This window comes from Diabrotica virgifera, chromosome 3 (genome assembly GCF_917563875.1).
Source record: "Diabrotica virgifera virgifera chromosome 3, PGI_DIABVI_V3a".
NCBI classification, from domain to species: Eukaryota; Metazoa; Arthropoda; class Insecta; order Coleoptera; family Chrysomelidae; genus Diabrotica; species Diabrotica virgifera.
In genome coordinates this window covers 98,295,731-98,322,614 of record NC_065445.1, presented here as the reverse complement: position 1 = coordinate 98,322,614, position 26,884 = coordinate 98,295,731, and the positions used below count along the sequence as shown (strand labels likewise).

At 32.7% G+C, this 26,884-nt stretch overlaps 2 protein-coding genes and 1 long non-coding RNA gene across 4 annotated transcripts; 2 read left to right on the top strand and 1 right to left on the bottom strand.

Annotated features, from left to right (window-relative positions):
* Positions 1–904: 904 nt before the first annotated feature.
* On the top strand, positions 905–19,089 carry LOC126881985 (uncharacterized). 2 transcript variants are annotated; one of them, XM_050646737.1, is made up of 2 exons: positions 905–1,304; positions 17,210–19,089. In XM_050646737.1, the coding sequence occupies exons 1-2, from the start codon at positions 1,038–1,040 to the stop codon at positions 18,965–18,967; spliced, it is 2,025 nt and encodes a 674-aa protein (XP_050502694.1). In that variant the 5' UTR covers positions 905–1,037; the 3' UTR covers positions 18,968–19,089. The 2 variants fall into 2 exon arrangements, with proteins under 2 accessions (XP_050502694.1, XP_050502695.1); XM_050646738.1 differs by lacking the exon at positions 905–1,304 and adding an exon at positions 16,042–16,154.
* Positions 4,289–5,357, bottom strand: LOC126881994 (uncharacterized). Its single transcript, XR_007697072.1, has 2 exons — positions 4,619–5,357; positions 4,289–4,542 (listed from the first exon to the last, which is right to left on the bottom strand). It is a non-coding gene; the product is annotated as an uncharacterized LOC126881994 (long non-coding RNA).
* LOC126881989 (uncharacterized) lies at positions 5,900–12,292 on the top strand. Its single transcript, XM_050646753.1, has 2 exons — positions 5,900–5,987; positions 8,126–12,292. Exon 2 carries the CDS (start codon positions 9,550–9,552, stop codon positions 10,453–10,455), a length of 906 nt encoding a protein of 301 aa, XP_050502710.1. The 5' UTR covers positions 5,900–5,987; positions 8,126–9,549; the 3' UTR covers positions 10,456–12,292.
* Positions 19,090–26,884: the final 7,795 nt, after the last annotated feature.

Below are 26,884 nucleotides of genomic sequence, written 5' to 3'. Positions count from 1 at the left end.
AGGTGTAGCCATTGTCGTATCAATTTTACGGGGCCCCGACATAATACAAGGGCCCCCAACATATCCAAACACAAATTCAATTTAAAAAAAAAATGAAAAAAATATTCCCCCATTTCACTATTTGGTCATCAATCACATAGTCAATCTTCCAATTTAAAAAAAAACGAAGTAGAAAGACTGACTGCTAATAGACTCCGCTAATATAGGTTAAATTTGCAAACCTTTTATGAACGATAAGAGACTATAACTTACTAGAACCTAAAAGAAAACGTATGAACACTGTGCCGTCACTTTTTAGTGGCACATGGGTCGACCGTGGCGCATCAAACTTTCCACTCATGGACGGGATAAATAAATTAACAGGTAGATAGGTACCCTATGTGCCACAAAAAAGTGGCGGCACAGTGTTCATACATTTTCTTTTAGGTTCTATTATAGCCTAAAATAATTAGCAAATTTCTCCTATACCGGCTCTTAGTCTATAAGACGATAAAGATATTTTATTTGATCTTTATGAATAGTTACTTGCTTTAAAAATCTGCTTACAAACTGAAATTCAGAAATTTTCTATAGACATCGGTACCTATGTCTATACCTATACAAACAAACCGAAAATCAGCTATGGACGCTTTAATAAATAAGTTTGCCGAACCAAAGACGAGAAAAATTCATTTTTAAATTGTTTGTTCAATACAAGCGTTTTTGCTTCTTTTATTGAACATTTTTTTAGCACTATCCCTATCCCATATCGGTCGTGGAAAGGGGTCCCGCGACAAACGTTGATACGGAGCCCCTGTGGAGATAGCTACGCCACTGGGCGCAAGGTTAGTTACTAACACGAATCTGCACTTCGTTCGTGTTCGTTCGGTACCAATCGGTACTCCGGAAAAGATTAGATTATAGATTGATCACGTGTTTGTGTGTTTGTATTATAAAATATAAAATAATAAAGGGTTCCTAGGTTTGTGATACTGTGAACTGTGATTCCATAAATAATTGGTCTCGTAAGCTTTCCCCTCATATTGTTTAATATAATTATGGCGTTTATAATTCCCGACAATATATTAGAGACATTAACTTGTACTTTTTGCCATAAATACTTATCGGTAAAACCCATAATAGTTTATCCAAATAGAGATGTAGGATGTGGTCGATGTGCAAAGATCAAAAAACAAAAAAACGGTGGAGCAGGTGTTGAATCCCTATATGGAAAAATAGCTGACAAGTGGTTATTTAAATGTATTAACAGATTTGATGGATGTCGTGAATTGCTAACATGTTCTCAAGTTCCCGATCATGAACAGGTATGACCAAGTATAATACTTATATGTATTAGGTATAACTTTTTTTACTTATAAAAACTAGGGTACCTATTCTAGAGCTGTGTTAATCCTCAAGACTATAGGGCAAAAATTCCAGTTTATCACTATCACTACTGCTCTTTCAAACTTTTTACATTATTTACCGCTCCTAAAATAACCATTAGGATATTTAAGATAGTTATAAGCATATTATGTCGGTCTTGACGGTCCAGTTAGCTGGGGCTCAGTCGATCGAAAAGTTTAGTGGATTTGCGATTTGCGGTCGCTGGTTCGAGCCTCAGCTAGGTCATGAAATTTATAAAAGGCCAACGCCGTAGTATAAAACTCAATAGAGTCTACGGCTTGGTCTGGAATAAACTGGCGTCTGATCGGCCTATGGAGGAGCGGTACGGGAAGGGATAAGGGCTTCCGGCTTGGTGATACTCCTCCATAGATCCCTACCGAAGGGCGTTGACGCCTAAGAACGGTGTATACATATATAAGCATATTATAACTAAATATGGTACTAGTTCAATAAAAGGGTAAGGTGTTTACGGATATGAAATTTATGTCAATAAATTCTGCTTCATTTACTGATGATTATGCAATGGATTTTTATTGGGGGCAAACGTTCTTATTTATGTAATTTACATTTAAATTGTCTTCTTTTTAAAAGCCACCGCCATTTTATACCATAAAACAACAAGAAATGACACTAATGACAACCAACAGAGTTGCCAGATGTGATTTTCTAAATCCCCCACTTTTAAACTGAAATTCCCCCAAATTGAAGCTCAAATACCCCAAATTTAAATTTTTGCCGCCACCACTGGTTTCTGATTGATGCGCATGCGCAGTTCGTAGAATTCAAAATTCAAATGTCAATTGTCAATGTCATTTCAGGCCTCAGGGTCACTCAGGGAAGGGATTGTTTGTTGTTATTGTTTTGATTTTTATAATTTGATTAATAACAATAATATTGTTAACATTATTTGATATCAAACTAGCTGATTACCATAATCAGCTACTGAATAAAGATACCTTCCTACACTGGTTTGAAGAGTAGTTATTAAAGTAGGAATAATTATATTATATGGACAATGCTTCACACCATAGCAGCTTGATACATTACATTATAAAGCTCAAAAACAGGAATTGAATGGTTAATTACAAAAAACATAAATTTTTCAAAAATGAATAACCATTCTCAATTTCAATGCGTATGGCTTGCAAATTGTAGAAGCCTCGGAGGTGTAACCAGAGAAGGTTCCCATTGTTTTCATTCTGGTGGGATATGTAATATGCCATTAGAGTGAAAACTTAGTCTTTTTATAAATTTTTCAGTTAATATATTTAATTATGAACCCTCGGAAATAATTTAAAGTGTTTTACATGCATGGCATGGTTAATAAGTCGGTTCGCTAAACTCAGACACAACTGGCAAAAACAAAAAAAAATGACCTACTAAAATGACTAGCCAGTTCTGTATGAGTTTAGCGGACAGACTTTAACTGTTCTATGATTTACTCATGATGAGCGAGCAGGGTGCTTATTTCTAAAAAAGAAAATTTCTATTCTCATTTATATGTACATTTTACACCATCATTTCATTTTATATCTTATTAGCCATGCCATGCATGTAAAACGTAGAGGTAGACCAATCCATGATTTTTGAATTTTAGTAGTCAAATGTATAGAGAACAGTGAACCAAAATGTATTTATCAACAGAGGGCGCTAAAATAATTCATAGGTTCCATAATCTTCGATTATGAGAGTACAATAATATTATGCAGTTCTATTCTAATGTTCTATGTACATTCACAAATTTAATTGACCATGACCCCCTAAAATCCCCCACAATTTTTTTTACCCCCAAAAAATCCCCCAGCCATTACAGCTTAAAAAAATTCCCCCAGAAGCTTTCAAATTACCCCAAAAATGGGGGGAAATACCCCAATCTGGCAACTCTGACAACCAAGCTCAAGAAGACTAATTGTAACCAGTGTTGCCATAGTTATACAAAATATGTTTCCTTATGAAAAAAAATTTACTTACATTCAGCCCTATTCTGTAACTTTTAACAAATCGAATAGAAATGACCAAGTCGAATCGTAATTACCCAAAATCGGAATGTTTGATATCTATCGCGTCATTTTTGTGTTTGGATTGGTATTCTGAAAAGACCACGTCCCACCATCAATAATTTGATCAAACAGTTTGAGCAAACTCCGGAAGTACGTCAAAGTGACGTCACAATTGCAGTTTTTTGAAATTCTAAAAATCTGTGACTCTCACTATCAGTCTAGTTTGATCAAATTTTTTGTATTGAGTTGTCTAACTTCTTTGTACTTTATTTAAAATTAAAATTTTTCATTATTATCCACAATGAACACTCAGGATGTGACGTCACTAACTGTCACTTTCAGTTTGCTTAAACCAGTTTGATCAAATTAACTGATGGTGGGACGCGGCCTTAACTCATATCGTAATCGAAATCTCTGGCTTCTACTTCATGCGGTTCTGAGGGGTAGGTGGCTACCAAGGTTAATAGATTAGGGCGTAGGTTGTCTCATAACTGTAGACCAATCAAAGGCTGGCTTTTTAAAGGCGGGAATACGTCATCCGTACGACAATTTTAAAATTGCCATAAGAGTCAATGCTAATAAAAGGTTCAAAAACTTAGGTTTTGCAATATATTTTGAGATTTTCTTGGGTATAGGTATATTAAGTGGTTCTTATATTGGTAATTATATCAATTTTTCCCTTAAAAATCAATAGTCTGCTAACAAAAAACTAGAATTCATTTAACACTTATTATGTGTGTTTTAAATGGAGAAAACAATTTAATTAGCACAAAAATCCAAAAAAATAGAAGAAAAAGTTTAAAATCAAAAATACTAATATGTAGGTACTTACTTATTATGTTTTTCGTGGAATGTGCAGCACTTTTATCATTTTTGGTGGTATGAAACAACAAAAGAACGAATAATATAAATAATTTATTATTAGGTTAAAATATAAAAAAGACGTAACATAATATTAACATATTCAGACACGAGGACATGTTTGCTACCTATTTTCTTATGTTTAGAGGCCCATTTATCTTGTAACATTTTATTATCCATTATTGTTTGATAATGTTTGGGAAATGTCCAAAAACATTATTGTGTTTCCATCTGGTTCAGGAATTTTGGAGTTGCTTTTACATATAGCTATGCTACAAATGTTACCACCACTCATCTAAAAAATGTTTTATATTATTATAACATACAAAACTACATATTATTATGTGTAATATTATAATTTTTAAACTAACTTTACACGGTTACGAAAACACACTTCACAAGTCATTACTGCCTTTGTATAGGACCCAAATAAGTAATTATAGTAATATTGTCCTTATATGCTTAAAAACTCAACAAATATTAAACAAATAAACGATATTATAAGAAAATTCCACAAAAATATACGGAATTATAACCTCAAACAACTGTCAAACTTGACTTTGTCGTACAAGTGACTAGACATTCCCCTCCCTCTCGCTTCCGCCCACATAGTTATGAGATAACCTAACCCCTATCTATGAACCTTGGGTGGCTACCGCGCATTAACCAGCGAAATTAGTGTTCTGTGAACTGTTTGTTACTTGAAATATGACACCGTTGCCATATCCTCAATGTTTTCATACTTTCTTCATACTATCCTCAAAGTTTTGAAAAGTAAATAAAATATTAGTGTAAATACTGGATGCAAAAAGCTCAAAAGTGGATAAATGGTTTTAAATTAGAGTTAGTTAAAATTGATATAAAAAAGAAGATAAACTGATAAATAAAAAAGATAAGTGAAGATAAGAAGTATAAAAATGCTTTTAAATCAAAGATATTTAAATTGATGTTATTAATTCATTATTATTAATAAACTATTTAAAAATTTTATTACTAATAATATGCAATCTTTAAGATTCGATTCCAGTTGAAATAACTGCTAAACAACTTTTTCCAAAAATGGCATCTTTTCTATAATTTGTTCAGACTATGAGTGTTGACTGATAAATATACGAGTGTACTGGTATAATATACAAATATATATATATATATATATATATATATATATATATATATATATATATATATATATATATTCATATTTATATCATTATTGCTTCCATATTATATACCGTAGCATTGAATGTTGCGTCCTTCGAACTATTACGTCCGAATATTGGACGCAATAAAACCATCCTGATTTTATGGACTTCCCACTACTTCTACTTAAAAATGGCGCCTTAGTTAAATGCAGATTTCTATATTTAACCATAGCCCAAAACGTCATGCCGCTCTCTAGTTAGATTTCTGAGATATTAAACTTCTCCTAAAAATCGTGAGACGCAATAATATTCTAAACTTGTAACCAAATGAATAATGTTAGTTCAGCGAGTTGACGAAAGTGGCGCGGTTAGAATATACATATTTACCGTATACTTCGTTTCCGTTAGAACATTATTGCGTCAAAATAGGAGATATGACAACGTTGCCCAGAGTATCTATTTTTAGAACATAACAGAATCTTTCGACCTTGGCTAGTTTGTTTTCGGCGGTTTGTTTCTTATTAATATATCAACTTGTTCGTCCTGTTGCTTATTGCGTCGTATATTTATTGTGTTCTTTTAATCCTCAAACAAATAGGTAAGTGAATTTCTATGTTAATATTGTTATTAGAAGGGAAAAATTTTTAATTATTTTTTCTTTTTGATTTCGAGATTTATTAGCCTATGCACTAAAAGAGTAAAATATAGTAAAAATATTTTTGATAATATTTATCAATTCAGTAATTACTTAATAAGTTAAAGAAGTTAAATGCACAACTTTTTTAAGTACATTTTTAAAGAAATCAGTTACTGTTTTCATTTATTGGATAAATTGAAATAAACTTACTAGCACAGCATTAAATTAAAAAGTAATTTTTTGTAATTTAAAAAAAATGGTAAATATTCAAATATTTGGACGTCATTGCAATCATTTTTGTGACCACTTGTTTTAAGTTTCAATAATTGTAAAAATAGGTACATATATCATTTCAAAGGAATAATGTACTCTTACTAAAAATAAATCCATTTACTCACGGATTTTGCTCCAAATTTTAAACAACCGTTTATATTGACATGAAATTTGGCAAACACATAGCTAACAAGGCTAAGAAAGTGATATTGTGCCGATGTGTGCTTTTGCCCTAGGGATGAGTTTCACTCCTCCTCGGGGGTGAAAAAACATGCTTTAAAAAAAAGGCCGGTGATGGATAAATTGATTATTTTTAAGCAACTACTTTTGTTCTATAGCCTTTTTCACAAGTTAATATTTTTCGAGTTATTTGCGAGTGAATATGTTCATTTTTCAACAAAAAAAAACATGTTTTTAGATGGTTTTTCGCAGATAACTCAAAAAGTGAATATTTTATCGGAAAAAAATACTTTTAGCAGAAATACAGCTTATACAAAGTGAAAAAACGGTGTATGTATGGGGCCTCTAGACCCAGCATAAGCAGTTTTGTAGCCAATGAAAAATAGTTTCATATTCGTCAAATTCCAAATCAATATTTCAACGTGAAATAATAAAAAAATGGAGAAACTTTTGAGGAAAAGTTTAAAAGTAGCTTTATTTTCGTTTTTTTTTTTTAAGTTTCTAACATCAAAAGTAAGCAAGTTACGCTCAAAATAAAGTTAGTCCGTCTTTTTTGAAAAAAAAAAAACAATGGGATAACCACCCCGTAATTAGGATCTCAAAGAAAATTAATCGTTACCGCTTCACAAGTTGCTTTACTTATGTATTATTTTGATGATCTCTAAGTTTCATCGGTTCAAAGTGTTTATCTTTGAAAAAATTGGAAATAAAGTAAAATTTTCTTAATTTTTAATTTTGACAAAAACATGTTTTTTTTTTCAAAATAAGTTACAAATTATTATTGATAGGCACCAAAAACCTCAAAGAACAAAAATTTGTAAGCTTTGCTTTTTTGAATACTTTTTTTTTTGAGATTCAGTAAGACAAAAATGGATTCAGATATGGCTGTTTAAAATTATTTGCATACACTCGTGATTAGTGATTCGTTCAAGCCCTCTCTACTATAGCTCTTTTAAAAATAAGCACATTGAACCGATGAACTAACAGACCATATAAACAATACGTGCACGAGTAAAGGAACTTTTGAAGCGGTAACGATTAATTTTATTTTAGATGCTAATTATGGGGTGATTTTCACATTTTTTTTTATAAAAAAAGTTACCAACTTTATTTTGAGCGTAACTTGCTTACGGTTGATGCTAGAAACTCATTTATAAACAGAAATAAAGATTTTTTTAACACTTTACAAAAGTTGTAATGAGTTTTCCTCAGAAACCTTTTTAATTTTTGGATATTTCAAGTTGAAATATTCGTTTTGGAATTTGACGAATATCCTATTTTTCATTAGCTAGAACTCGGCTTCTGCTGGGTCTAGAGACCTCATACATACATCATTTTTTTCTCCTTTCTATAGAACCGAAGTTGTTTATAATTAGTCAGTTTCATTTCCGGACTTATTTTGAACGTATATTTTTTCACCCTCGAGAAGGGGTGAAACTCACCCCCAGGTCAAAAGCACACCAAATTGCATGTCAATCTTTTCAATCAAGCTCTTTTTCTTAGCGATGTAGAATATATTTATGCACTATTTACCTTTTAAAGTACAAAGATATTTATTTAGTAGATAACTTATACTGAACAAAATTATTTGGCGGATTGCGCGAATAAAGCTCGTATATACTTTAATTCTATATTTTCTATTATAGGAGACCGATTCAGATAACAGCAGTGCTACAAACTTAAGTCAAAAAAATCTCAGGATTCTCACAGAAACTTGTACCGACCACCAGTTAATCCATGAAGTGAAAGATGTTTCAGCCCTCGAGTCAACGATAACTGGGGTACAAGAACATATACACAATTACAATAAACAAAAATGTAGAAATACAGGTAATCTCGAACACCCTTACAAAAGAAAACCAGATTATTGTTACTACTGTGAAACGGAAGTTCTTAATTTTGGTCGCCATATTATAAGGAACCATTCAATGGAAGTCGATGTGGCTGAAATTATCTCCAAACCAATCAAATCATGTGAAAGAAGAAGTCTATTTGATAAACTCTAGGAAATGTTTTAACTGATGGTGGAAACTGTTTCAAGGCTGTTAGACAGACTTATGTACCAGATCGGGTTCTCATTCATTGTGACAATTGTTTAGGATTTTTCTCTTCCAAACTATTATACCGACATAGAAAAAAATGTGGAAATAGAAGCAATCAAGAGAAGGCACAATTTGCTAGCCAATCAAAAATGTGTCCCAACATTAAAATTGATCATCGACTAAAAGAAGAAATGTTTCTCAGGATGAGAGCGGACAGGATTTCAATGGAAGCCAAGAACGACTTTCTAATTCGTCCATTTGGAACCCGTTGTTTGAAGACGCACAGAGAAAAGCATTTTATAGCAGTTACATCACGCAAAATGAGGGAATTGTCAAAAATATTTAAAGAAAGGAGAAAAATAGACCCATCTATATCCACTATGTTTTCAGCATTGCGACCAAAGTATTTGATGCCTTTGTTGAAACCACAAAACGAATAGCTTGTTATGATCCTGAAAAAGACTTGTCTCCAAATGTTGCCATGAATATATGCCATGAGATCACTCAAACAATGTTGCGATTTTGCAATCACTTTTGCCTATAAGAAACAAACTGCATACTTATCTGTTTCAACTGCTACAATTGAGGCATAGCTTAAAACTTTAATTCATCTATTTGAGGCAAACTGGAGTATTGAGGCCTCAACCCAAGCAGCTAATAATTTAAATCTTAACAAATGGAATAAGGTTACAATAGTTCCACTAGCGAATGGTCTAAAATTGCTAAGATCCCATTTAGTTAAACTTGCTGACGATGCAACGAAAATTCTGCAGAATTATTTGTGACACTACAGTTGAAAATGCACCGCAAAAGACCAACTCCAAAAATGTACTAAAATTAGAAGATATTAAAGCGTTTAACAATCTCATTGAATCTGTGTACTGTAGAATAATTTTGATAAACAGAAAACGTTCTGGAGAATTACAGAGAATGTCCTTTTACACTTATGTTAACTCTATCGGAAATCAAAAATATGAAGAGTTTCAAAAAGCAGTTTCACCTTCTGAAAAAAAAAACTATTAAGTTCAATGAAGATAGTAGCCATTAGAGGTAAGAGGGGCAGGGGTGTTCCAGTTTTGTTCAACCCCGAGGTACAAAATCATATCGATACTTTGCTTGCTGTTAGAAATGAATTTGTACCAAGGGATAATCCTTACCTATTTGCTCCTGTTAAATCTTCTTCACATTTAATCAGTTACAAAATATTAGGAGAGCACGCAAAATTATCCGTTGCGAAAGATCCTACTTATATAACATCGGCTCGTTTGCGTAAGCATCTGGCAACTTTATCACAATTATTAAATTTATCTGATGGAGAGATTGAACAATTAGCTACTTTCATGGGATACAGACAGAACTACAGAAGTTCCTTCAGACTGCCAGATGATATTTACCAAACTACTAAAATAGCGAAACTGTTGATGGTAATGGAGAAGGGAACAGCCAACAAATTCAAAGGAAAATCTTTAGATGAAGTAGAAATTGATATGGACAAAAATCTTTTGGAAGATAACTTTTCTGAAAGCGATGTTGATGGTGACGATGAGTTAAAGTGTTTGCTACATGATGATAGTGAACCATCAACTAGTCAAATACGCCAGTCAATGGGAGCAAGAATAGGATATTACCTCCAAATTCTATCCTACTGCATGGATTTTAATGAAATTTTGGGCCTAGCTTCTACTTATCTCCTAATTCAAAGTCTACCCTATGCCGATGTGTGCTTTTATCTTGGGGGTGGTTCCCACCCCTTCTTAAGGGTGGAAAATTTTTTGGTTAAAATTACCACGGAATTCGCTAGAGAACCTAATTCTAAGCAAAAACTATTCCATAATTTTTTTTTTGAAAACTCAATACTTTTTGAGATATTCGTGGTTGAAAACCCTTTTCCAACGGTGTTTTGCGAATACCTTAAAAACTATGCATCTAACTAAGAAAACTATATTAAACATTTTTGTAGGTTATAAAAAAACAAAGAGAGACTTGCCTTATTAAATCTTCCAGTTATACAAAAAAGAGATATGGTAGGTGAAAATATTTTGTTTTTTGGTACATTCTCAAATTGGTGTATTCAACTTGAAATAACAGAAAAACGGTCGATTTTAGGTGTATAATGCTACTAATATCTTTTGAGGTGCTTGAAAAGATCTTTACAATGAGCTATACTAAAGGTCCATTACATTAAAACTGAGCAAGATATGATGCAAACAAAATTGATAACTAATGTATTTTTAGAAAAAATGAGAAGTAATTTTAACCCACATCCACCAAAATGTAAATGCATAATTTTCCCTCCAAAATACCTTTTATTATAGTGTTATTTCTATGTTCAAAAAGTTGGACGGGTTTAAAATGAATGGTTTTTGAAAAAACAAAGATCAAATTTTAGAGCGCATTTTTAAATTTTCTTAAAATTTTTCCTTTTTCTCCATGTAACTTGAAAATGATAAGAGATAGAGTAATGAAAAATAAAAAGAAAATTTTTATCTGAAAAATCCCTACATTTTTGTGTAATATCTTTCTTTCGTATCTCTTATCTTTTTCGAGTTACATGGAGGAAAAGGAAGATTTCTAAGAAAATTTAAAAATGCGCTCTATAATTTGATCTTATTTTTTTCAAAAACCATTCACTTTAATCTAGTCCAACTTTTTAAACATAGAAATAACACTATAATAAAAATATTGTAGAAGAAAAACGATGTAGGTATTTAAATTCTGATGAATGAGGGGTTAAATATACTTCTCATTTCTTCTTAAAATACATTAGTCATCAATTTTTTGCAGAATATCTCGCTTAGTTTGCATGTAATCGACAATTAGTATTGCTCATTTTAAAGGTCTTTTCAAGCACTACAAAAGTTATTAGTATCATTATACACCTAAAATCGACAGTTTCTCTGTTATTTCAAGTTGAATACACCGATTTGAGCATGCAGCAAAAAAACGAACTCTTCTTACCTACCATATCCCTATTTGTATTTTAACTAGAAGATTTATGAAGGGACGAATCTCTTTGTTTTTTATAACCTACAGAAATATGTTATATAGTTTTTTTTATTAGATGCATAGTTTTTAATTTATTCGCAAAAATTCGTACGAAAAAATACGAATTCGTACGAATAACTCAAAAAGTATTGAGTTTTAAAAAAATAATTATAGAACAGTTTTGCTTAAAATTATGTTCTCTAGCCTCTTCCGTGGCTATTTTAACCAAAACATTTTTCACCCTCGAGAAGGGGTGAGAACCACCCCCAAGATAAAAGCTCACATCGGCATAGGGTAGACTTTGTTTCTTGAGCTATTCCCTACTTACTGTAAAAATATCAAGTAAATCGATGTAGTAGGATGGAATTCGGAGCCAAATACCCTCATTGACTGCCCTAAAAGTGAGAATACCATTTTTACAACGAAAAAAAAAAAAATAAAACATTCAAAAATACGACTGCGCGAAAACTAGTTCCATGGACAGAAAGACAAAAGTCTGTCACTCTAAACTTTTTCAAGAATCATATCAAATCTAGAAGGCCTGCAAAAAAAGGGAAGTGTGAAGAACTAAAGAATAAATTTCCTGAGCTATTGAACAAAATAACTGGTTAAAGATTAAAGTATTCATACAAAAGTCATATTGCAATAATAAAAATTAACGCATGTTTTTTTATTAAATTTTGGGTTTTACATTACTCTAAGAATGATTGTTTATATTTAAAAGAATAAAATTTTGTATTTTAAATGATTGTTGTTTTTATCAAGGAATAAAAACTAGAAAATTTTTATTATCGTTTTATTAATACTCCTATTAAATAAATACCAATTTAAAATAAAATAAAATTATTATTATCATTCATGAGGATCTATTTTAAATGCATTGAGTAACCAAAGTTAAAAAGTCCATTTAAAACATCTATAATTGGTTTCCCTTGTAGGAATCTAAATTTAGCTGATGAATGAGAACAGGTGTTCGAACTTTGTGTAGTAAGTAAGTATGGCAACACTGTAATGACGCAATAATATACAATATACACTAAATTGGAGCTAATAAAGTGGGGTACCGAAAGGAGTTAGCAACATTTGCAAATTGAATGAAAATTTGAATTTAAAAAAAATATTTTATTAAAACCAAAATTAGCAGAGCCCTTATTAATAAACAGTTTATAACAAATATTCACTATCGAATCGAACGTAACTCATCGCTATCAAGGAGACGCAAGAAGGTGCAAGTACGAAAAGACGCAACATTGGTGGAAAGATGTATATATATATATATATATATATATATATATATATATATATATATATATATATATATATATATATATAAAGGATGTTAAGTAAGCGAGTACAACTATAAACATAGAAAAGAAAAATCATTGGCAAATAACTCGCAATGTGAATGTGAATACAAAATTAACAATATAAAAAGATGGAATGCAACTGCAGACACGTGTTTCTGACTCATTAGTCGTCATCAGTACAGTATAGCCAAGTTAGAAGAATAATACTTTAACTTGGAAAAAGATCACTACAGGAGCAATATTACCATTTGTGACAACAATGTCAGAAGACCCTGCCTTTCAGGGCGACGACCAACACAGTCACGGAGGTAAAGCTACCTGAGGAAAGAAAAGCCAAAACCTTATAAAATAAAGGATGTTAAGTAAGCGAGTACAATGTTGGTCGTCGCCCTGAAAGGCAGGGTCTTCTGACATTGTTGTCACAAATGGTAATATTGCTCCTGTAGTGATCTTTTTCCAAGTTAAAGTATTATTCTTCTAACTTGGCTATACTGTACTGATGACGACTAATGAGTCAGAAACACGTGTCTGCAGTTGCATTCCATCTTTTTATATTGTTAATTTTGTATTCACATTCACATTGCGAGTTATTTGCCAATGATTTTTCTTTTCTATATATATATATATATATATATATATATATATATATATATATATATATATATATATATATGTATATATATATATATATATATATATATATATATGTATATATATATATATATATATATATATATATATATATATATATATATATATATATATATATATATATATATATATATATATATGTTACACTTGAAGTTTCTGCGGGAGCTATATGTGCTTTCTGTTGTTTTCCGGGTTTGACTCCGCGTTGAATAATTTTGGTTTTGATAGAAACCATTATTTTGACGACGTTTCGGCAAGATCTCACTTGCCATTGTCAAGTCAGGTAGTTCCGCTTCTCGCTGCTGCTTGAAGTAAACTGAATTTTTACTCACGATACCGTCGCTTATGTAGTTGATCCTGATGCTGCTTGCCCTGCGCGAACTCTGGCTCTTGTTATTGGTCCGGTGTAGGTTGCAGTCGTCGGCGGGATGTTACGCGTGGATGTTGCGGCCTGATTTATTTTGGTCTTTTTCTTCAATACCGTTTTCCAAGTTGTAGGAAGCCGTTGCGCATCATCTCTTTGGTTTAAGCCGTTGGGATTTCTTTCAATTTCTATCGATTCTCTTATTTCCCGTTTTCTTTTTATTTCGATGTTAGCTAACATCGTTGTTTGGTTCAGGTTTATTGTGTGTCCTGTATTTGCGACATGTTGAGCCAGGGATGACGTGGTTTCTCCCCTTTCGATAGCATTTCGGTGTTCTTCTCGTCTTACCTGGATTCTTCGGTTGGTCTGTCCAATGTACGACTTTCCACAATCCCCACACGGAATCTCGTATACACCTTGGCTTTCTAACGATATTTTGGTCTTTGGTGTTGGTAAAATAGTTGAGATCTTTCTGTCCGTATTAAATATCGTTTCTATGTTGTGTTTTCTCAGCACTCTCCCTATTTTCTCTGTCGTACCCTTCACATATGGCAGAATGGTTTTGCCGATCGGCTTATTGTCTTCTGTAGGGTCCTTATCTCTTCTTCGAGCATTTTGAGCTTTTTCGATGTTGTATGTTGAGAAGCCGTTTTTTCTTAACGCTGTTTTCACGTTATGCATTTCTTCATTTTGATGTTCTTGGTCTGTCAGTCTTTCGGATCTTGTAATCAAGGTTTTGATGACTGAATGCAATTGTGCAGGATGGTGGTGTGAAGCAGCATTTAGATATCTATCGGTATGTGTCGGTTTCCGATACACTGTATGGCCTATGTGTCCGTCTTGTTTCTTTATTATTAACACATCTAAGAATGGAATTTGATCGTTTTCTTCCAGTTCCATGGTAAACTGAATTTTATGGTGGATATTGTTGATGTGTTCTAAAAAAGCCTTTAGTTTTTCTTCTCCGTGGGTCCAGATAATAAAAGTGTCATCCACGTATCTAAGCCACAGTTTGGGTTTGTATTCAGCTGTTTCTATTGCCCGCTGTTCTATTTCCTTCATAAACAAGTTCGCTATTACTGGTGACAGTGGAGAACCCATCGGTGCTCCCTCAATTTGTTTATATCTTTGTTCCTTATAGATGAAATAAGTGTTATTTAAACAGTGTTTGGTTAGGTTTAGTGTATCCGGTGATATTGGATACTTTTTGCTTATGATGTCCAGTGATTCATCTATAGGAACATTCGTGAAAAGTGAGACAACATCGAAGCTGACTAGCAAATGTCCCGGCTCAAGAGTCACACCTTTTATACGCTCGATGAAGTGGCTCGCGTTCTTGACGTAAGACTCCGCTTCTTCCGCGTATGGTTGCAGCTGTTCAGAACAGAAAGCATATATATATATATATATATATATATATATATATATATATTTATCAATCAACGCATAAGAAGTCTATTGTATATTGTATGCTGTTCTGGTACATTATACATGCCTTTATACCATTGATTGAAATGGACCGTGAAGGCCGCGTCCCACCATCAAATAATTTGATCAAACTGGTTTGAGCAAACTGAAAGTGACAGTTAGTGACGTCACATCCTGAGTGTTCATTGTGGATAATAATGAAAAATTTTAATTTTAAATAAAGTACAAACAAGTTAGATGACGACAACTTAATACAAAAAATTTGATCAAACTAGACTGATAGTGAGAGCACAGATTTTTAGAATTTCAAAAAAACTGCAATTGTGACGTCACTTTGACGTACTTCCGGAGTTTGCTCAAACTGTTTGATCAAATTATTTGATGGTGAGACGCGGCCTTAATAGTGTGACGTCAAAACGTCAAAATTTTTCCAAACACGTTGTGTCTTGTCTAGGTATACGCTAACGTGTACGCAAATAAAAAAGTTAGGTAGAATTAAAGGTCACAACAAATATTTTTCTATCAAACAAACACTAAACATATCAAAATAGCGTGTATCAAAATATACAGTCAGTGCCCACGCTAAATAGTCACTAGCTTGATGAAGTTTAACTTTTTTATTTGCGTACATTTTAGCGTGTACCTAGACACAACGTGTTTGGAAACCTTTTTTTGACGTTTTAACGTCACGACTATCGCGGTACATTGTACAAGAAATAAAAGCAAAAAAATATGGCAACACTGCGAGCGGCAAACATTCAGAATTCAGATGTCGCAGATGTCACATAGCAAATAAATAAGGTTAGATCCAATTCATACTCCTACAACATGTCTAAATTAAATATATAATTATCTAAACAAATAAAACCACAGACTAAAAATTAAGCAGCTAAAAAAGGTACAAATAATTATAAATAAGTAGTAATCAGTTATTTTTATATATAAAATATAAACGTCAAAACGAAACAAAATGCGCTTGCGTCAACCACAATTCCGATAATCGAAATCTCATCTCGACAGGGTAAATGCTGTCGAAGTGATTTCTATTGAGATTCCGAAGTAGTTATGGAATACGGATTTGGACTATTTCTATTCGACTTGGCCACTTCTATTCGATTTTACTGACTTCTATTATCGAAATGAGTTACAGAATAGGCATGATTTTATCCAAAACCCTTTTTTCAGTGCGTCAATTTGTCGAATGCGCTCTAACAGATTAAGCTCGAAGTGACAGAAAAAACGTACGTCCGTGATTATTATACATAGAACTTCGAAAATTATGTAGTCGTTGAAGGGTATTTCCATATTAAGGCGACTTAGGGCCGGTACTTTATGTCCTGATTAAGTCCCGGTTAGCTAACGGGGGCTTAATCGGGACAGAAAATACCGGCCCTAAGAATAACAGACTAAGGACCGGTACTTTATGTCCCGGTTAAACCTCGGTTAACTAACAGGGGTTTAATCGGGACAGAAATACAGTTGAGTCCGAGAATCTTTACCCGTGCGTCATCATTTAAAGCATACGAAATAAGTCGATGATAAGTCGGAAATTGAAATTTACTAAACGCAACAGCAAGTGACAGTAAGTGACTTTTCTAATTTAAACGCTTGGCCAGCGCTTTCGCCGCGGTTTATCTGTTAAATCTGCGCTTGCATGTCAGTATGTGTGAAGCATGCCATTTGTTTTTGAAACGCGGCGTGTGAATATATCAGGTGAAAACGCTGGAAAAGCTCCCGCATGTGTACAAAGCCCGGTACGTCGCAAGCCCGCGGCTCCTCCATTTTATCGTCAGCAGCTTTGCCAAATTGTACAGTTTTACTGAATCACCTTGTATTTTAACAAAAAGCGCTTGAATTTAGCAATACACAATATACATAATAATTGATTTAATAATACAATATGTAATTGATTTTCGTTAAGTTTATTAGATTGAAATTATTTAATGATTTTAGGTATGCTCGGAAAAAATTCACATGTGTCCAATTTGTTATGAAGAAATGACGGGGTTTCAGATGCTTCAACACTTCCATTCCAACCATAAGGATGCAATATTGGATTGTCCTGCCTTTGTTTTCAACTTATATGATCATTCAGAAATGCCTAGTACTTATATATATCAAGAAGGAGATAATTTATTTTTCTTATATATTAGCTATAGTAAATCAGAAAATACAATAAAATTAGAATTGGTTTATATGGGGAGTAATAAAGTAGCTTCAAACATATATCACCAGTTTACCGTAACTAGCGAAAACAAAGAATTTTTTATTAACTTTAGCTCAAAACCTTCATGTGCTAATGAGTTTTCCCTTGGGGATACATCAAATATGTCAGGTTTAATATATATTAAATTTAAGATAATTTATCAAAACTTAAAGTTTTGCACTATAACTGAAAATGAGAATTCATCGTCATCCAGCATCAATAATTCTTTAAAAAAATTGAAAGTCAATAAGGAGGAAACAAACCAAATTATTGAATTTTCCCCAGAATGTAATCCACAATGTTTTATCTGTAAAGAAATTTGCATCTTTTCCTTTTATGACACCCGTACCATAGACTATTATTACAGTCCTATATATCACGATTTTATTTGTTTTTATTGCTTTCAGTGGTTAACCTGTAAAGATAAAATTAAAGAGTTTCATTTTTACGTGAAACATTCGATTCCATCAACTTTTCGATCACGTTTTTGCAAATGGGATTGTGGTAAAGATTTCAAGTTTTCAGAAATAGTACCACATGAAATATTCTGTGAAAAGAGAACTCAGTATTATGATTGTCCTGTCCAAAATTGCCAATTTCAAAGTTTTGCTTCACCACTATCGAATCATTTGAAAACAGATCATGATTATAAGGTATATGCTTCTTTCTTTCAAATCACCAAGCTGCCAATAAAGTGTTTCCTCTTCGTAGAAGATCAGATTATACATTTTCAGCTAACGGCTCAAAATGAGTATAATATGGAATGCAATATAGTATCAAACGATCATAAAATAAAATCAGAATGGAAACCACATGTGCTCTTTTTTAACGGACAGAAACTTACACCACTAGTAAACCTTCCCAATACTTCCAGTACTAATCTCTCCTTTAGCGCTACACCACTAGTAAACCATCCTAATACTTCTACTACTAAACAGTCCCTAAGCGCTACACCTATAGCAAACCATCCTAATACTTCCAGTGCTAAACTCTCCTCTCTCGTTACAGCAACAGTAAACTTTCCTAAATCTTCCAATAATAATCCCACCTTTGCACTTTCCAATAGTTCCAGTACTATTCTCTCCTCTAACGCTCCACCACTAGGAAACCTTCCTGAAACATCCAATCCTAATGCCGTCTTTGGTCTTCCCAACACTTCCAGTACTAATCTCTTCTTTAGCGCTACACCAATAGTAAACCTTCCTAAAACTTCCAATCCTAATCCCGCTTTTGCCCTTCCCAATAGTTCCAGTACTAATCTCTCTTCTAGCAATACACCAGCAGTAAACCTTCCGAAAACTTCCAATCCTAAACCCGCCTTTGCCCTTCCCAATACTTCCAGTACTAATCTCTCCTCTAGCACTACACCAGTAGTAAACCTTTCTAATACTTCCAGTACGAATTTCTCCTTTGACGGTACACCACTATATGATAAAATCGTTTTTGAAAATATATATTCCAATCTCTCCTGGACAGCGAAGATTGTTTTAGTGAAAAATGAATGACAAAATATCAATTGCATGTGCCTATATATGACATTCATACTACATTTTTTCAAAATAATCATGTTAGGTTGAAGTAAAAAGTGTAAAAAATAAATAAAAATAAAAAACAATATTTTATTTTATTAGTATTTTATTATTATTTTTCACTTAAAAATAAACAAACATTATCTTTTCAGGGTGCGTTGCTTTTTGAACCTCAAATAAAAATAATAAGAGTACCAGATGAAGAAAGACCCCACTAACTATCGAGCAATAAATCTTTTAAATACAACACTCAAATTGACAAGAATTATAGCGACGAAAGTAAACGAACGAATAACTCTGCAAGAGGAACAGCAAGGATTTCGGACAGGATCATGCACGGATGCAGTTTTTGTAATAAGATAAATAAAATAAAAGTCGCTGAAATACAACAAACCAGCATATGTGCCAGATAGATTTGAAGAAAGCGTTTGATAAAGTGAGAGTTCGGGACGCGATACATTTATTATATGAAAAGGGAATATCACTGGATTTAGTAAAAACCATTGAGAATATATATATATATATATATATATATATATATATATATATATATATATATATGTATGTATATAAATATAAGATAACATAGCTATGGTAAGATGTAAAAAAAACTATCGCAACCTATCAAGTATGAAACTGGCGTTAGACCCCACTAACATTTAATCGGATCATGGATGAAATGATACGGAAAGTTAAAAAAGAAGAGGATATAGAATGGGAGAAAAGGAAATAAAGATAATATGTTACGCCGACGACGCCATAATAACAGCCGAAAATGAAGATTACCTACAAAGATTAATTAAAGAATTCGAAGACACGGCGCTCATATAGGTTGATGATCTCAACAGAAAACTAAATCGATAGTGATATCAGCGGAACCGAGACGATGTAAACTGGTCGTAAATAACAAAATAATTGAACAAGTGATAGAAACGGAATACTTGGGACTAAAACTGTCAAACTACGGAAAAGTGAAACAAGAAGTACAAAAACAAGTGAACATGGCGAACAGAGCAGCAGGATGTCGCAACAACACAATCTGGAGAAACAAATACCTCACAACAGAAACGAAAACCAGGATATATAAATCAACAATAAGACCGATAATGACGTACACAGCGGAAACAAGAGAAGAGACGACGAAAACACAAAGACTGCTGGAAACAGCAGAATAATGAAAGTCTTACGAAAAATAACAAAGCATACTCTAAGAGACAGAGTAAGCAGTGAGTAAATACGAGCGAGATGTGGTATAAAGAAATAAACATGCGGACCAAAAGAAGAAAAATAGAATGGAATCAACACATAGAAAGAATGACAGAAAATAAAATAGATAAAGTACGAATAGCAAGAGAGAAATCGCTAAATGGAAGAAGATCATTGGGACGACCGAGGAGAAGATGTTCAGACAAGTAAATTGAGGCTAAAAACCGAACTAAAACAGGCATTGAGCCTATTTATAGAGTAGGAAGACGAAGAAGAAGAAATAAATAAGTGCGTAATTTAATACTTTTAATACAATAGACAATAAACCTTATTAATACTAAAAGACAGATATTAAGGAGGATATTTTTATTGGGACCCATTTGCGACAATGGTATATTACTCTGGGCTAATTAGCAAAATTCATGGAAAAGTTGTTTACCAGCAATTTTATTGCTGGAATCGAATTATAAGATCCTCCATATTAATAATATAGGTATGCAAAGTCCGCAGATAGTGTGCTACTTTTTTTATAAACAAAATGGCGCCGACAAATCGTATTTTTTTCAATTATTGCTCTATAACTCCGAAGATTTTAACTTTACAACAAAAACACCCAAATACAAATTCACCGCAATTAAATTCTGCATAGAGATATGTTTTTCACGATTTGCTCCGACGAAAATTTTCCTCGGAAAATGCGGGTTTTCCTAACAAAAACTCTAATTTTCAAATAAAGTTTTAGGTAAGTAATTATTAATCAATAATTAAATAACTTGGTGACATCAAAGCTTTCTTGGTATAGATTGTAATTCCAGAAGCCGGTGAAAATTAAACGAATATTTTAGCAACAATTCAATTGTTAATTAACAATTTATGATCGCAATAAAAACCAAAATAATCATGATACATTGATCAAACTTATAAAGATGAGATACTTATTTAACATTTTATCGTCAAAAGATAAATTTTGCTTTTTTTTGCATAATCTTTAAATTTTGAAAAAAAAATAGTTATAAATACGCTGGTTTAATTAGTAAAGTACAAAGAAAGGTTATTTACCAGCAATTTAATTGCTGGAATCGAATTATAAGATCCTATATATTATTAATATAGGTATGCAAAGTCCGCAGATAGTGTGCTACTTTTTTTATGAACAAAATGGCGACGACAAATCCTATTTTTTCAATTATTGCTCTATAACTCCGAAGATTTTAACTTTACACCAAAAACACTAAAATAAAAATTCACCCCAATTTAATTCTACATAGAGGCATGTTTTCCCGATTTGCTCCGATGAAAATTTTCCTCGAAAAATGTGGGTTTTCCCAACAAAATCTCGAATTTTCAAATAATTTTTTAGGGCCAGTAATTATTTATTAATAATTATATAGCTTAGTGAAATAAAAGCTTTCTTGGTATAGATTATGTATTCAGAAGCCGGTGAAAATGAAACGAATATTTTAGCAACAATTCAATTGTTAATTAACAATTTACAGTCGCAATAACAACCAAAATAATCATGAGACATTGATCAAACTTAGAAAGATTATAAAGGTGTGATGCCTATTTAATATTTTGTCGACAAAATATAAATTTTTCATTTTTTTGCATAAACAAATTAATATTTCTCAGAAATTGTTTATATATTCTAATTTTAAAAAATACTTAAAATGCTTTTTTCATAGGTCTTGAAAATGGATGCTTTAAAAAATTTTTCCAACCATTTGCAAAAAAGTTATGAAACAGCAAAGTAAATATACGATATCTCCGTTATTTATAATTTGTTTTAATTGTTTCAAAGCTTAAACGTGAGTCTATGGTACAATCTAATTACTCACAAAGAATGTCAAAAATTAGTGCAATGGTTATATTTTAATCAAAGATTAAAAATACTTTTTTTTGTAATTTTTAGCACAAAAGTAGGCCTGATACAGAGTCGGAGCTAAAATGTTCACTCGAAGCGACTGACACGCAGCATACATTATTTATTAAAAGTGTACGTCGCGCGGCCGCCGGTCGTCGCTCCGAGTGAAAATTTTAGCTACAGTAATGTATTATTCTACTTTCGCGCGTGTAAATTACAAAAAAATATATTTATAATCTTTAATTAAAATATAACCATTAAACTTATAATCGATATTTTTTTGTAAATAATTAGCTTGTACTTTAAACTCTCTTCTACGCTTTGAAAGAATTAAAAAAAATTATAAACACCGTAGCAATCGTATGTTTATTTTGCTGTTTCATAACTTTTTTGCAAATTGTTGCAAAAAAGTTTTAAAGCATTCGTTTTCAAGATATTTGAAATGCGCATTTTAGCTATTTTTTAAAAATTATAATATAATAAAAACTTTCTGAGAAACGTTAATTTGTTTATAACTATTTTTTTAAACATTTAAAGATTATGCAAAAGAATTAAAAATTTATATTTTGTCGAGAAAATGTTAAATAGGCATCTCATCTTTATAAGATTTCAAAGTTTGATCAGTGTATCATAATTATTTTGGTTATTATTGCGACCGTAAATTATTAATTAACAATTGAATTGTTGCTAAAATATTCGTTCAATTTTCACCAGCTTCTGGAACTATAATCTAAACCAAGAAGGCTTTTAAGTCACCAAATTATTTAATTATTGGTAGATAATTACTTATCTAAAACTTTATTTGAAAATTAAAAATTTTGTTGGGAAAACCCGGATTTTCCAAAGAAAATTTTCGTCGTCTTTTCCCAAAAATGGCCTATTCTCCGATAATCAGCCCAGACTATATGGAGAATAAGGTTCAACCACGAGTTATACGAATATTACAAGGAACCTTCGATAGCAAATTATGGAAAAATACAATGATTGCGCTGAGCAGGTCAAATATAAGAATGGATAACGACAGAACATCTAGTAGAATGCTTAGTGGGACGTCTGCCAGCAGGAAGACCAAGAAGGAGGTGGATATAGACGAATTCAGAATCGATGATGCTAAAGAAATATTGAGGGCGGACAACTGGAGGGGAGCAGCCAGAGACAGGGATACTTGAAGGAGGATGCTGGGGGAGGCCATGCCCGACTTGGGCTGTAGCGCCATAGGAAAGAAGTGCGTAATTTATATACAAGGTGTGTGGAAATTTGTTCATCACTAAATAAAAATTCAAAAACCGGTTGATTTTCTTTTTAACTTTATTTCTGTGCTAGGGGGTGTAACATTCAACACGATGATGAGTGGTTGAGGTACAAAAAAAAAACAAAGCCGCGTTGCTCAGAGTCAGAAGAGATGTGAACGTGGTTCTTAAACATTCATATTAGTATACAGGCAAAAATTAAAACTGGGAATAAGAGAAAAGAATATATAATGGTAGCTACTGGAGCTAAGTCACAAATATTGAATCAATCATATCTGATTAATAAAAGTCAACGCGGTCTTCAAATGACTGCCGTCTTTAATAACTTCTGAGATTTGGAGAAAAAAAGACTAGATATAAAAAAGACTAAAATTTTTTAACGAGATTAAAAAAACGGGACACCTCATTTGAAAGGTCTCCTAATCCTCTTGGTATTATTGTATTAAGATCAAATTGAAATAATTAGGCATGCACGTCAGATTTAATTACATCATAACCCACTGGTACAAACTTTTGTAAGAGGTTATTATTGTGCATATTTTGACATACGAAAAAATGCAGTTTTTATTTTAAAAAGTACGTTTCAACAATTTGAAAAATCTGAAAAAATTCAGGGTAAAATATTGTGCAATCTTTAGAACGAGTGTCTTAGTTTTTTTAGACTCTTTTAAAATCGTTTTAAAAATTCAAATTTTTTTGAAACTACGAACTTTTTCCTAAAATTAGGCTCTAGGCGGGTCACATGACCACCTAGGGGGCTAAAAATTTCAGAAAGTGAATTTCTTATGTGCTAAAAGTGTCCTTATATGGAATTCAAATCGAGTTGGGGGCATTTTTCATCATCTTACCGGTTAGGCTCTTCATTTGTAAAGGTTTAACCAAAATTATGTACTTGGTTATGGAATAAAAGCATGGAATAAATTCATGATTTCAGAAACAGATGACATTTGAAAAAAATCTTAAAACAAGTCAATTTTAATTTTTAAATGGACATCAACTGCCAATATATGCATCATCATCACAACAATATACAAAAAGACAGCTTTCTTAATCTGTTTCTGTTTCTCTTATCTCACATGCCAGCAAAGTAATTCTACAAATCAACAATAAGAGGCTTAAAACTTTCTTCCAACGAGAAATACCAGAAGAGCAGGCCGGAATTGCCAAAGGAAAGAGGTACACGAGGACACATTTTGAATATAAAACAAATAATCGAGAATTAATATTCCTGTAAACGTTCTGTATCTGTAGGGAGGGTATGTCAGCTAGTAGCCCAAGGAAGCTTGGGCTAGTGACTCATGACATTCCATTACTAGTTCTGATATGACACGTGGTCTATTTAGGGTTAGTAACACTTGTGTGCTGTCTGTGCAGATTATTATGGTTTTACCGGCTATACCTTTCCGGGTTATCTCTTTTGCGGCTATGGAGATACCAGCCAGTTCAGTCTGAACTACGCTGGCATTTTTGCCCATACCCCATTTTATACAGTGTGTCCACCGATGGGGTACCCAAGAGGAAAAACTTTTTTATTTTCAATTTTATCGAAAAATGTCATTCTTGATAAAAAGTTTTGCTTGTTCTAAAACCCCATAAAACGAAATAAAATTCAAATTTTTCAAAACCTGCCTAATTTTGTAGCCAATTTTATGGAAATCCCTATAAATTTTTGCACTGAGTTTGAAATCGTAACAATAATCTAGTGTTGCTAAGCTACAATGTAGTTTAGTAACTATCAACTCCGATAAAGAATTTGCGAATTGACATTCTTTTTCGACAAGACATTGTTAAGCATCCAACAAAGAATTTATCTTCCCATATAGCACACAACGTCCGATTACGTCCATATAATGTACATTTAAAGTCCAAACGTCCATGGACCAAAACTGGACGTACTATGTACGTACATTACGGGACGTCCATTGGACGTTGGATTTCAACGTACATTGGACATCCATTTGTGGTCCATGGATATTTTACACAAAACGCGACTATTATATTAAGTCCCAATACAAACTAAATGAGAATCTTCTTGACAACGTTGTCGCTCTTCGCGCTATCGGTCGTGAAAGATAGTATTAGGCAGGTACTTTTAGGGGATTATCGCTGTTAATTGTTGTGGAATACTGAAGGATGGTTTATTTATGATAATTCACAGAATGGCAAACGCGCTTGTAATATACAACAACGGTACTGACTCTAAAAATAGTATGGAACAGAAACAGAACAGAGATTAAACCTCTTTTAATGTGCATGCTTCCTAGGGCGTCATTATCTGAATCTCGTTTTTATGAAAATACATCCTGTGATATTTTTGTGTTTTCTGTTTATCGTGCAAGTGCAGTCGTGCATTAATGAAGTTCCTAGTTCCTATAATAAAGTATATATTATAATGAAGTTATAGTAAAGAGAAATAAAAAGGTCTTTTGTGTAATATTTTTAAGTATAAGTTTAGTATTATAAGGAACTATTCCCTATAAAGGCTTTTTGCTATGTATTCACAAAATTATGGATACTAGATTTCTTTCTGAAAAGTGCCCTACAAATGTCCATAAGACGTACATTGAATGTACATAAGGTGTACACTGAAAGCTTCAATACAACGTACAATGTACGTTTGTAGCGGACGTTCTATGGACGTCCAATTTTGTGAACTCTGGACATTCGTTGGACGTCCATCGGATGTCCATTGTACCTTAGCGGGACGTCCATTGGACGTTCCAATGTACACAGATGTACGTCCATTGGATGTCCATAAAACGTACTTGTGCTATCTGGGTTGTAAATTATTATGGAATTGGAGCTGTTTCGTACCGATATGCGATTGAAATGTTCAATGAAAAATATCCAGATGTACTCGTTACGCGGAATAGATTGAAGAAACTGATAAAGAAATTCAATGAGACAGGATCTGTTGAAAACAGAAAAAGATCGAAAACAACGTACATTTGATTTGTTAAACAACTTTTTAATACCGGAATTAGATGAACTTCCCTTGGAGCAAAGAGGTAAAATGTATTTTCAACATGATATCTGTTCGTCACATTCGACTTTGCTTATAAGAGGATGACTATTGTGAAATTCACACTGGGAGTGCAGTACGGTTAAGATAGGAATGCGCATTCAGTGTTGCCACAGTTCCTGTGCGACGCTCTTGAGAGAGCAATCAACAACTGGTGAAGACCGACAACCCTGTGCGTTTATTCCCCACTAGAAATGTATTGCCCTATCTTAGCCGTACTGCACTCTCGGTGCGAATTTCTCTCTAGATGAGCATTTTCCTGAAAGATGTATTGGATGGTATGGACCGATATTTTTTCCGCCCCGGTCACCAGATTTAGGTAACTATTTTAAATTTCTTTTTATGGGGCTTCTTTAAACAGGAAGTTTAAGAAAGAAATCTAAATCGTATTATTGAAGATCTGAAACAAACAACCATTAATGCCATCAGAGGAATCATCCCAGAGATGCTAATAAACGCTTATAGAGAATTTAAAAATAGGGTGGAGAGATGTTTTGAAGTTGGTGGAGGCTACGTCGAATAGTTGTTTCTATTATTAACTGTTTAGTTTT